Here is a 13,595-nt window from a genome sequence, read left to right on the forward strand (position 1 = left end):
GGCCCTAGTAAATTTCTAGTATTTGCCAAGAAGAGGGATTTATAAAGAAGGTCTTGGTTCGTGATAGTGGTTTTTAATTTGGTCATTAAACAAACTTCTGGTACCACTACGGACTAATTCAGTCTATGTGAGGTTCCCAAGGACCGGCCAGTTCAACCTAACCTAGCTAACCTTTCCTATACCCCGTCTCTTAACTTTCTTCTTTAGACCTCTGTTGTATATAGAAGTTAATTCACTGAATCTGATTATTAGTCAGCTGAATCCTTTTGCGCGTCCATGTGGTTGAATTACATTTGTGCAAATTATTGTTGCCTTAATTAAAGTTACTAAAAAAATATATTTTTAGGGTCTTAATACCTTTATTTAATTATTACTCGTAAGTAAGAAAAGTAAAGTCCTCTCTCGGCGAACGAAAATCATACTCCACAAGTCACTTATCGTACCCGTCCTGCTATATGGGTCAGAAGCATGGACCATGACATCAGCAGACGAAGCGACTTTGGGAGTGTTCGAGAGAAATGTTCTTCGAAAGATTTATGGACCTCTACGCGTTGGCGATGGCGAGTACCGAAGAAGATTTAATGTTGAACTGTACGAGCTATACGCAAACATCAACATAGTCCAGCGAATTAAAACGCAGCGGCTGCGCTGGATAGGCCATGTTATGCGAATGAAAGATGATGCTCCGGCCAAGAAAGTGTTTCTATCGGAACCCGCCTATGGAAGTAGAGGTAGAGGGCGGCCCCCACTCCGTTGTAAGGACCAGGTGGAAAACGATTTAAACTCCCTTGGTGTGACCAATTGGCGCCGGTTGGCGGAGCGAAGGAGCGACTGGCGCGCCTTGTTGGACGGCCATAACCGTTTAGACGGTTAAGCGCCAATTAAGTAAGTTATTATTGGTCGGAAGACATTACTTACTTACTCAGTATTTACAACTGACTCTTAAAATGGTAAATTAGTTCCTAATATAAGTTAATTCTACCTGTGCCAGCATTATTTCGGTCGGCGCATGGCGGATGTTGTTCCCAATTCAATTCCGGATGTCGTTCGCAATATTTGTGTTTTTGCTGATCCGGCGTCTGGGCCTTTTCCTGTTTGCTTCAAAATTATATTTAAGTATTTTGTTCCATCGACTTGCGTATTGCTGACTAGGCTCCTTACATTAGCGTCAACTCGAATGTTGACTTAGTTGGTGCTAGCTCTTCCACCCCAAAAACGAACGTCCTCGTTTGTTAAGGTAGGGATTTCGGATGCTACAGGTTCCTTGTTATCGTTTACCTGGATGTTATCGTTTCTGGTAATGGTACCAGAAGTTTGTTTGGATGCTTACTTTGCAGCTTGATAGCTCTACTGGTTCCTCTGTAAAATATGTTTTTGCTACTGGTGCGAATATTAGTCCTCCTAGGAAGATTATTATCATGATTGTTAGAGAAAAATTTGTGATTATGGCTGCTTTGTGTTTTGTGCGCAATGAATTTATGCGATTTGTGTTATTTATATGGAGTTCTTTCATCAAATCCAAACTTAGGATTTCCTCTTCTTGCTTTAATCGGACATTTGACTGGAGAATTGCAGGTAGTGGTTTGCTGGTTAGTAGTTCGTTAAAAAAATATAGCTGTCTATTGATGCCAACCGTGGAATTATGGTACTGTATTGCGAATGACCCTGTCAGGTTTACTTTTTGGTTGTTGATATCTATGGTGCCGTTGTATTGGTTAAGTATTAGGATACCAGGAGTGATGCTTTCTACGGTTGGGATTTGGTTGTTAACAAAAACGCATTCAGTTGGCTTGCTCTCAGTAGAGGTGGGACACAGGTAGTTTTGCTAATGTCTACTATATCCTTACGGCTACATATTCTTACACTATTATTTTCCTTACATTTAGATTCAATTCCATATACTACGTTATTATTACATGTTGTAATGTCCTCGTAAGGGACTTTATTAATAAATTTTCCTATCTTTATAGGGTTTATCAAAATTGACTCGCAAATATCTTCATTTGCTATTGGTAATCCTATTATGTAAAATAACATTTTAACGTTTGTTGCATTTTTACGCTTGCGGTTTCTAGTGATTCTTCTATACTACTTAGGGTAAAATTGTTTTTTTCGTATATTGATTTAATTAACATAATTTCTTCATTTGAAAATATATAGGCGTTAACTATGCCGGCCTTAGCCCAATGTATCGCATAGTCTATATTAATTATTTCTTTTTTGATGATTTTTAGCTTATACATATTTCATTTCAGTAGCAAAATTATGTTGAGTGTGTTCATCCGTTTGTATGGATTTCGCGATTTTATTAGAAACTGTTGTAATTTCATTTATTTTATCAAAAATTAATTTATTAATTACCACTTGCTGGTTATTCTCTTCAACTATATTATTTATTTCATTTTCTAAGACGATTTGGTCGTGATTTCCTGCGATCCACTTCCAGATGGTTCCTAGTTCATTAATTGTTCTTTTAAATTTCTTTGGTTTAAGTCTATTCAAATAATCTTGTATTGATCTTAATTCATTATTGAGAATGGGCAAGAGGTGAACTAGTTATATCTTCATCCGTGTGGCCTATGTGGCACCAGTTTGTGGGTTTTAATTAAAAAAAAATTTTTACCTTTTTTTAAAAAAAAAACTTGGCAGGATCTTTATCCAGTGTGTTCGTTTAGCAGTTTTGCTGGTTTAGCAAAGTTTCCGCTAACTAGTGATCACTCCTGGCAGGATCGCCATGAAATAAAAAATTTATTAAACGAACCATTAAGGTTGAGTGTGCAAATAGCAGTCTCCTCTTTATTCAACAAACCCTTTCTTTTATACAAAATGTTACAAACTGTTACTACATATTTACACTAATACTTACAAACTAGATGTACATAAATTCGTAATCAATAGCTTAGTCAGCATAAACCTATGCATATATGTATGTGGTTCTACAGTCAATATAATTAATGGGCACATATGTCGATTAGTCATACCAAAGTTCTCAAAAATCTAAAAATAGCATGTGAACAAGCTCATGCTGAGTTCAAGTGGTTATCTGGGTCAGTAAAATATGATCGCTATCTATAAATGTGTGTATATTTTATGTCGTTAAATGCATTCGAACTGAGGTGAATTCCACGTAACACTACATTATGAATGCAACAGCAGGCCAGACGTATTCCATTTAGCTCGCACGGCCACACCTCATTATCTCATCAGCAGCACCTCCGCAACGCCACCTTCAGCAAACATTCGTTTCCTTTACTTCGCATTGTCTTGCTTCCGCTTTTATTCTGTACGCCATTTGTGATTTGTTTTTTGTTTGCAGCAGCAATTGTTCCTTGTTCTTGTTCGCTTGCTGCTCTAAGATTTGGCATTTACTGTTAATACAACAACAACAACAAGACTTGGCATTGCCATTGTTGCCTGAAGTGATTTGCTTTTGTGGATTTGTCCACCTCCTAATTTTCTGCCACTTGGCAAGCTTTTAGGGCATTTAGTGTGCCTCTTTCACCAAGTTTGTTGCTGGCGTCGTCGTTTTCTTTCATATTCCAGCTTTTGTTGCTTTTGAATGTGTTTTTGTCTTTTGTTTGCTTTCCTATATTTAAATTAGCAACTTAGGGAGTTTTTGTTTTATTGTTATTTGTTTATTTTTGTATTAATGCTTTCTGTATAGTTGACTTTATATATTTTTTATCTTGCGCTCATCTTTTGCTCAAAAAATTCGCCCTTTCTCCCTGCTAGAGCCAATAATTGTTCAACTTGCTTCATGCCTTGCCATTCATGGCTACCTTTTACCTCTGCCGCCTGTTCATTCTAGTTGTTGCTGCAGCTGACATTTATTTCCATATTCGATTCCATTGTTACGTCGCCATACACAGCTTTTTATCTGGGCCCGTATTACGTGTTACGATTCGTGATCGAAACTCCTTTTTTAAATCAAATTCATGGCATATTTGAAATAGCGACAAATAGTACTCGTAAGATCCATAACTTATTATAATTTTTAGGAAAAGTTTGACAGTTGCATAGTTATCGCTTGAGTGGAAATGGTTTGCAGTCACGGGTCGTAAAACGTATACGGGCCCTGGTCTTTGTTTCACTTGGCTGTCGTAATTATAAAGTTTTATTGTTGTTTTAGTGACTCTTGGAGCTGCTTTACCTTTCTTAAATTTTAATATTTTTGGCTCGTAATACAAATTGGAATGAATATTGACCGCTGTTGGTGCAGAGGTGAACAGATCTTCGACCAGCCGGCTTGATTTAAGAAAAGCTTATTGACTGTTTTGAACTTCTTCGTCAGGTCTTTCTCGGTTCCTAATTTTGGTAGATCCAGCCGCAGATCATGCCAACAAAGTCATGCGGAGAATCCATAGCTATTTAACTTTACTGTTGATGGGGTGAAATAATGGTTTATAAGCTTAGAAAATGACATGCTATTGTCTTTGTTCCAGAGGACATGATAACTTCAGATGATACCCCAGAAAGTAACCTAAAGAGGGTGTACGCACTAATGAATGATGATGTAATTAAACCCCATAGGGAAGTGTTTAAGCAGGACTCTAAACGTCAAAGAAAATTAATCAAAAACTCTATTTGGCCCCCTCCTTTTCATGGACTCAACAGCTTTTTGGCAAACCCTGGTTGCATGGACTTTGGAAAAAATCTGGCATGGTTACCTAAAAGGCATTTTTACAAAGTCCGGAACTTACCTGCCAATTTTCAAATATATCTTCTAGAATTGTTTTTAAATCATAGGCTAAGGACGTATTCGATCAATCCAAAAAGCATAAACTGAATATACTTCCACTTTAGATTAACCGCTTGCTGAAGTAGAGAGCTTTTGAACCGGTGGAACCGGTGGTCGAGATAAGGTGATCTGCCCTCAGTCCTTGATATAATTAAAAGCTGGTTGATCACTGCAAATATAATTCATTAGTTGTGCGTCGAAGCATTTCCTTCCTACTGGCGGTAAATTTGGCTCTTACCTACAACATAGCAACTGCTTGTACAAGAGGCAAAGCAATGGTCCACGAAGGCAGGAAGGCAGCAGATGTAGCGAGTCTTACATACTACGGTTTCAGGTTGGAAAATACAAATAGAAGGAGTAAAACAGTAAATCGCAGCGACAGATTCTTCGACGTGACTGAATGATAATATGCCGCAATGAGCTGAGCTTGAAATTTATGCTGCTATTTACTGCTAGATGTCACAGTAAACTGCTGCACAGACGAGCTAAGCAAACGCCATCGCTCGCAACTTAGATTCAATATTATGATTGTACGAACCCGTGATCTATTGCTAAAAGCCGCATAGCCTAACAATTTACTAAGTCTGCTAGATGCCGCATAGCCTTAGCGGTTTACTTACTTGTCTAGCTCTAGATATGTATTATTCGTTGGTTCATACCGAAGGGCTAAACGTCCTGATATGAGGATAGGTCTGTGATTACGATTATGCGGAAGCGAGATTGCGAACAGCGATTTAGATCCTATTACTCTACGGTCAAACTCTAGTCAGAGTCACTGATAAAAATAGCGACAACCACTTCAGCGAATGTTTAAAACGCTAAGCTAAAGTCTCGCATAGAACTCTATAAAAGTGTAACACAAAGACAAAAATTCGCAAGGTTGCGCTCTTGAATAGTGGCAAGTTTGGGGAATTCTACATACGAATTTTAATTAACTTTGTGTTGGGCTAAAGACTTCGACTTGGAATATAATGCGTAAAAGGTTGAAAATTGCTGGTAGATGGCGCTTTGGTCGGCATATTTGAAAAAGTCTAATTTATGGCCCAATTTAACAGATATTCAGAACTAAAATTTTTTTTCCTAAACAAGTTTTTGTTCCTGTTGTATTTTACCATTAATCAATTCGATAACAATTTTTTTTTATTTCTTTGCTCTTTACAAATATTTCGTTCGGCCTTAACCAACATTGGCCGCAGTTCAGTTTAGTTCTGTTTTATGAACCGTTATTTACTTTTCACCGCTTCTCTTACATCAGCTTTCACCTTCATTCTCACTAAACACCCCTCATTTTGTGCTACTCCCTGTCGCTCTGTGTACTTTAGCCACCTGAGTAGATGCCATCGTTTAGTTATTATCGCAATATTTGTTCAGTGTCCGCAACAGTCGCGTTTTTGTTGTTGTTATAATTGTGGCAATGTAGCGCAGTCAAGTATTATTAATTGTCAAACCGTAGTTGAGTATGTTGTTGTTGCTTTTGATTTTTACTGCGACTTGTTGTCTGTCAGCCACTTACTTGCAAACTTTGTTGGGCCGGCATTTAAAGGAAAGGAAAAATCACATTCATGTAACAAAGACAAATACATACTTACAAACATATTTAAACTTTTTTGAAACCAGGACATAGCCGCTTGGTTAGAATTGGCTTCTTGGGCAAACTAAAATTTTGGATTTATTTGTTTATTTTTACTTTGTTGTCATCTTTGGTAATATTTGGTTGTTGTTGCTTACTTTGTTTGCTTGACTATTACTTTGCTTTAATTTTGATTGCCTTTTAATGTTTGAAGTGCTGAAAATTAATAGCATAATGATGACGAAAAGGATAGCACAGTAATTTAGAAAGATTAACATGGTTCCTTTCCAGTACAAAAATGGTGATTCACACAATATTTTCTTGACTTTCGAGTTCAAGGTAAACGCTCTTGTTTCGCAGCTACCATAATTTGTGCCAACAATTAAATAAATTGTCATTTTGATAATATATATGTATATGATGTACTCGTATATGCATATGAGCATTATGGTGTACCAATTTGAAGTGATATTTTTTAGCTAAATTTACAATCTTGAATCTAAGATCAATGGTCTCCCAATTTAAAAGGAATAATTTGTAAGTTTATTATTTTTATGATACATTTTATTACTCGCTACTCAGCCCCGGCAGGAGCAACTTGAGGTACTGGCACGACTATCTCTGGAACCGCCAAACAGAACGGTTAAGAAACTGAAGTACATATTGTCAAATAAAGACACACTCTAATCTAAATAAAAATCAACATGCGTTGTTTGTGTAGGTTAGGTTAGGTTTAAGTGGCTGCCGTCCGCATCGGAGCGGCACACTTAGGCCTTTATAGGCTTATTGTGAAGCCACACGGATTTTCCTATTCTCCTAATCAAACCACTTCGTTGAGTTTATGAAGCTAACTAAGCGTCGTGTGTTGACCTCAGCTATGTCAGTCAGATCTACGAGAAACATCTTGCCCATAAAACGTTGCCTTCTTTTACCGAGCGCTGTACATTCGCAGAGTAGGTGCCTAACAATTTCAGGCTCTTCTTCGCTGCCGCAGCTTCTACAATAATCATTAAATGGAGCGCCAATCTTTTCCGCATGCGGTCTTTTACGGTACTGCTTGCGAGCCCTGGCTAGCTCGCCGGTTGGGGGGGTCTTTTCCACCGCCCTTGCCTACAGTACCCTTAAACAAAAACAGAGGGATTCATGCCTGTGTGTTCAAATAGAGATAGGGTGAGAAATAGACAAGGTGATAGGAAAGAGAAGGCCCGTCCAGGTCAGGTGGAGTCTACCCTCCCTCTTCAACATATAGAATATAGCCTTGGGCTTCGCTATAACTCCTTATCCCGAGCGAAGCCCCCTTAGCCTGACACTAGTCCGTCCGTCAAAAGTCTAAGAAGTCCCTAATTACCCTCACATTTGTCCATGTCAGTCGACATACCCACGCCCCTCTTACGCACATGCGCAAGGCCTACACCAAACAAAAGGGGAATCCTATGTACTCATAGTGGTAATTCAACCCATTAACCCAAAGAAAATACCGTAGAATAGAAATAATCCAAATAGATTCTTTTTCTTAAACGTTATTAACGTACTTCTTAATGTATATTTCCGTTAATAAACAAATCCAAAAAAAAAACGAATTAATGGTTCTTAACCCTATGTGCCTTAACCTCTTCAAATTATATAATGAAAAATTCAACTCAAATTTCAAGTTTATGTTTTAAATGGCTCAAAGGTATTTTACTAATTTTACATCAATTGTTACAAAAAAAAAATATCTATTTGAAAGGGTGCCTTTGATTCAAAAAAAACTGCCACGTTAACATCAAATTTCAATATAGAAATATAAAAATAACCGCAAAAAAAAATGTGTAAAAAGAATTATATAAAGAAATATTAATATTCGCAATTCTTATCGCCCGCTCATTTACGTGGTTCTATAACCACGGCCGCTGCTGTAGGCTTCTCCCAATCTAACCTAATTCCTCTCCCTTTCCAAAGCAGTTGCAGAAAAATTAGCAAACAAAAGCAAAATAATATACATAAGCACGCGAAAAAACTGCGTGTACTAAATAGGTAAACGTGGTGTATTATTGTCTTGCACTTACCGCTTTATCCCTCGATGAGGCGCCGCATCTCGGAGAGCCGTGCTGAAAAGTTTCAATAAAATACCTATGTATTTACCTAACGATTGATAAGGACAGATAGTAGTAAAGTGATCTGCCTTCCAATGCCTAACGAGATGTATTATAGAGAGGAGCTACTTTGGATGAGTTTCCGCTTTTAATCACGCGGTCATGGGCTAAAACGCCGGAGCCCAATTTATACGGGGTTAAAGAAAGAGGAATTATGGATTGGTGCCGGCACCAATTAAATAAAAATCGCAAGTGATTAACTAAGTAAGCAGTAGTGAAGTAGATCGTGATAAAAAATTATAAATATTTGCCCAGTGCAATGAGGCTTAGACAAGTGTTTTACAATGTGCATACATTCATATATATATATATATGGATACGTATACATGTATATTTGTATAAATTGCGATTTAAAAGCTACTTTTAATTATTTTGTTGGTTTGTTTTGTAGTGTAAACAGCCAACAATTTCAATGCCAAATGAGTAGACCAGTTAATATGCTACCCTGTAACAAAACGAGTCTAAATTTAAATCAACACAAAAGGGGCATTTGCTAATTGTTGCTGACAGCGCAATTCACACGATCTAATGCAGATGTATGTACACCGCACGACTAAACCAAATTTGCATTTAGGCAAATTTGCTGACATTGCATTTCCCACAGACGTCACAACTCGTCGATTTGTATGTAGGTATGTAAGTATGTATCCTTAAAGTAAATAAGAGAAGAAGAATATGTTTAGAATAATTTAGTATAAATAAGTTAACAATATTTGAATAAAGATGCATTCACTCATTCACACTTACACCTCACAAACACTCTATTCATTCATTTTCACCTTTTATATGGCGATCCTGCCTTGATTATACTGACAGATTATTCAGACTCATGACTCGACGAAAGTCATGTAACTACCAGTAAGTTGTGTCCAGTTTATTTGAATAAGCTCGATGCAAAAAAGAAAAGAATAGGTTATTAACAATTAGCAAATGTTAGTGGAATTTTCACAAACATACAAGGGCTTATGAACAATCTCGAGCATATAGAAATTCTAATTGGCAGCAGTGAAATGGATTTTCTTATTCTAACTGAAACACATATGACGGCTTGTGTCGAAGAAAACGAAATAAATTTACCGGGGTACAAAAGCGAAAGTTGTGTGTCTAACTCCATACATACCGGAGGAGTGACATTATATTATAAAAGCAATTGGAAAGTTACAAAGGTACTAAACACTCGATCCAATCAAAGATGTGGCTGTTAGCATGTAGATGCAAGCGTGGAAATATTGACTTGTTTATTGTGGCTGTGTATAGATCACCCAGGAGCTCCGAAAAGGAATTCTGTGAAATTTTTCATGAAAAAATTGAAGAAATAATGGAGTGGTCAGGCAATATAATAATAGCAGGAGATTTTAACATTGACTGGAATAAGCGAGGAACGTATAAAAGAAATATAGAAAGTTTTTTGAATGACAATGGTCTAAAGCAACATGTGAAAGAACATACCCGCGTAACCAGTCACTCGAAAACTCTAATAGACTATATAATTAGTAACATTCAAGCAATAGACGTGAGGGTAAATAGTTACCTAAAAATATCAGATCACGAGCTCATTGAGTTCAATATAAACTTTAAGAAAACTGAGCGTAGTACAACATTTGAAGAAATAATATATTTTAAATATGATAAAGACAAATTTGCTTACGAGTTAGGCAGGCAAAACCTAACCTTGTCAAGTGATGATGTGCACAGTGGTGCTAAATTATTCGACGAAAGCTTCGAAAATACAATACAAATTTTTATGAAGAAGAAAGTTTTTCCATGCGGGAAAAAAATAAATGATTGGTACAACAACCATCTCCGGAGTCTAAGGAAGATGATATATGATCTGTATCAAGAAACTAAAAGAATAGGTACAACCCAGAGCTGGATAAATTACAAAAGTGCAAGAAACAATTACAATAAGGAAGTTATTAAAGCAAAAAAGAACTACGTAAACAAAAGAATTGTAGAAGCGAAAGATCAAAAACGAATGTGGAATGAGATCAAAAAATTAGTATTAAAACAGAACAAAAAGCAAATTGACTATGTGATATTTAACGATAAAAAATACTGTGATGAAACGACCTTGTCTAATGAGTTCAATCAATTTTTTGTTCAAAGTGTACAGAACATAAGAGATTCGATTGACCATGTGCAATATGTAGATAAAACCAGAAAAGCTCCGGCCATTTTCAAATTTAGGAAAATAAGTTTAGAAGAATTGAAAAATATATGCAAATCCTTAAAAAATAATAGAGATTATGTAAGAGTTAAAGCCAAAATGATATTAGACAACTGGAATAAAGTTGGTGATTCCCTATTGAAAATAGTAAATGAGTCCCTCATGCAAGGAGTGTTTCCTGATATATGGAAAGAAACTATGATTAGTCCACTTGAAAAAATTAATAAGGCAGTAAACTGTGATGAGTTAAGACCCATAAACTCATTAAAGACGTTAGAGAAAGTTCTTGAAAAAACTGTCAAAATACAGTTAGAAAACTATTTTGAATCGAATAAATTGTTTATGAAATACCAATCGGGGTTCAGAAAGAAATACTCGTGTGAAACAGCTGTAAACTATGTAGTAAGTGAGTGGAAACGATAAAAAAATAAAAAAAATCATGGCCCTTTTTCTAGACTTTAAGAGAGCTTTTGAAACAATAGACAGAGATATACTGTTGCAAAAGTTATATATGTACGGAGTTCAAAATAGTGAACTAAACTGGTTTAGGTCCTACCTAACAAATAGAACGCAGCGCACATTAGTGAAAGGGTATGAATCCGACTACCTAAATGTGAACACAGGAGTCCCGCAAGGCTCAATTCTTGGAGCATTATTATTCATTATATATATAAACGATATAGGCAATGTGGTAAAATGCAGCGAAGTCATGTTATATGCCGATGACACATTAATATACAGCGTAGGTGAAACTCCGAGAGAATGTAAAAATAAATTAGCACAAGACATTGCCGAAATAAGTACATGGCTAAAAATGAATAAACTTAAATTAAATGAGCAAAAAACGAAGCTAATGGAAATTAATATGAGCAGTGAAGAGAGTATCGAAATAAACGGGCAAATGATTGAGAAAGAAGATAACATTAAATACCTCGGTGTAATAATAGACAATGGTCTTCAGTTTTCTCCTCACACGGAAAACGCGTGCAAAAAAATAGGGAAAAAACTTGGTTTCCTGAGAAGAATTAGAAAGAACTTATCTGTGCTAAATACAATAAAAATGTATAACACAATACTTAAACCACATTTTGAGTATTGTTCAACTATACTGTATTCGTGTTGTAATAACTCGCAAATTGATAGAATGCAAAAGCTACAGAATAGAGCTATGCGAATAATATTAAAATGTGGTAGATATACATCCGTACAGCTGATGCTTGACACACTGAAATGGTTGAATGTGCGGCAGAGACTAGAGCTGAATACAATTATGTTTGTATACCAGACTACTATCGGAAAAATGCCAGACTACATAGCAGATAAGGTCCTCTATGTTGGAGAAGTGCAACCATATGGGCTGAGAAACGTTAAAGACATAAGATTACAGAAGTATAGCAAAACATTATCGCAAAATAATATATTTTATAAAGGGTTTAAAATATTCAATACATTAAGCGAAGACATCAAACAAGAGCAAAATATTAAATCATTAAAGAGAAACTGTATAGATTTTGTAAGAAAATAGCATATCCAAATTTTGTAAATAATATCAATGTAATTACTAGTAATCCTATTATTACTAAATTAATAAATCAATCAATCAATCAATTGGCAAGGATAATACAGGCTGATTATTCAGCCTAACCGCTACAACAGCAAAAAAGAATCGACAGTGCTCAGCGGTGCTCCAAATTGCCAAACATTTTTCCGAGTGTAGCTGCGGCAAGCGAAGTGGAATATAATATTTGCTAGATAATTGGGAAGAAATTAACGAATACCCTGAAGAAAAAGGTAAAAATACTACAAGGGCAACAAATCTCACAACAGCAGCGAGAAATCGACAGTGCTCCAAATTGCCAAAAACTTTATAAAAAGGAGCCGCGGCAAGCGAAGTGGAATAATATTTGCCAGATAATTGGAAAGAAATTAAATACACAGCAAAAAAAATAAAAAGGACAAAATTCAACAGAGGCAGCAAATATCTATTATAATAGTTAACAACAATAATTATTTTTAAGTAGGTAACAATAACAATATTCCGGCAACCTAACGGCTGCCTATTAACAAGCAAAAATAATATTTTTCCTGCAAAATTTTTTTTTCTCCTAATTACTGAATTATGTTCCCAGAAGAGGACATACAAAATCAAAGTCAATTTGACCAAATTTTTGATAAATTAGTTAGATTAAATTTAAATTTGCAAGGAGGTTAAAGAAACACCCGAGAAAGTCAAGCAAGACCCGAAGCCGCTGACAATCGAGGAGTACAGGAAGAGAAATAGGATTCAAAAAATTGAGGAACCTAAAGTCCCAAAGCCGGTCAAATTGAAAAGAAAAAGAGGCGGAAAACAGGCCAACGGTAGTAGATCCATAGCAAAGCTATACGAAGAAATACACTTGAGTACAAGTAGGGAAGAAAAAATTAGATTACAGAAAGAAATAAATAAGTTAAGGAATATAAACAAAAAGAAGCATCAACTAATAGTAAAAGAGGACATAAAAAACCAAGACCATTAATATAAACATGGTGTGTCGAAAAAAAAATTGTTTATTAAATTTTGATTTTAAATTATGGAAAGAGCTAGGAAGAATAAACTTTATGTAAAAGGCCCACTTGAGGACCCTAAAAATGAAATTGAAATTGAAGATGAGGAAAAAATCTAGTATGGTTGAAAAATTATTGGAAACTTATTAATATGCGTAGGGAACCAACAATATGGAATGTAAGAAACCCAATAGCAACAACACTTCAAGGTTGGAAGTCAAATTTTTAGAAAGAACAAATTAATATAATGACAAAAAATTAATAAACGAAAAAAAATAAAAATTTATAATTTTTACGATGGGAGGCCAAGAATCAAAATAGAAAAACCAACGGCAAACGTTGTAAACTCAGTCCAAGTAGTAGTAGAACTGAGGCACTAGATACTATTAAGGTCATGCTTCTAATCATCTGCATAGTTAGTTGCATTAGTTTGTTTCTGAA

General features: G+C 35.8%; 2 protein-coding genes across 3 annotated transcripts in view; one reads left to right on the top strand and one right to left on the bottom strand.

Annotated features, from left to right (window-relative positions):
- LOC137251434 (uncharacterized) overlaps nucleotides 1-13,595 on the bottom strand; it is a 274,321-nt gene that overhangs the window by 214,814 nt on the left and 45,912 nt on the right. The window lies entirely within an intron of this gene.
- Nucleotides 8,364-13,595, top strand: part of Hs3st-B (Heparan sulfate 3-O sulfotransferase-B) — a 51,806-nt gene continuing 46,574 nt past the window's right edge. The window contains exons 1-2 of one of the 2 annotated variants that reach the window (XM_067786006.1): nucleotides 8,364-8,647; nucleotides 8,835-9,079. In XM_067786006.1, the coding sequence (XP_067642107.1) occupies nucleotides 8,972-9,079 (108 nt within the window). In that variant the 5' untranslated portion in view covers nucleotides 8,364-8,647; nucleotides 8,835-8,971. Of the gene's footprint in view, nucleotides 9,080-13,595 lie in introns of both variants that reach the window. The other variant, XM_067786004.1, reaches the window with a different exon arrangement.

Source organism: Eurosta solidaginis, chromosome 4 (assembly GCF_040869045.1).
Source record: "Eurosta solidaginis isolate ZX-2024a chromosome 4, ASM4086904v1, whole genome shotgun sequence".
In the NCBI taxonomy this organism is placed as follows: domain Eukaryota; kingdom Metazoa; phylum Arthropoda; class Insecta; order Diptera; family Tephritidae; genus Eurosta; species Eurosta solidaginis.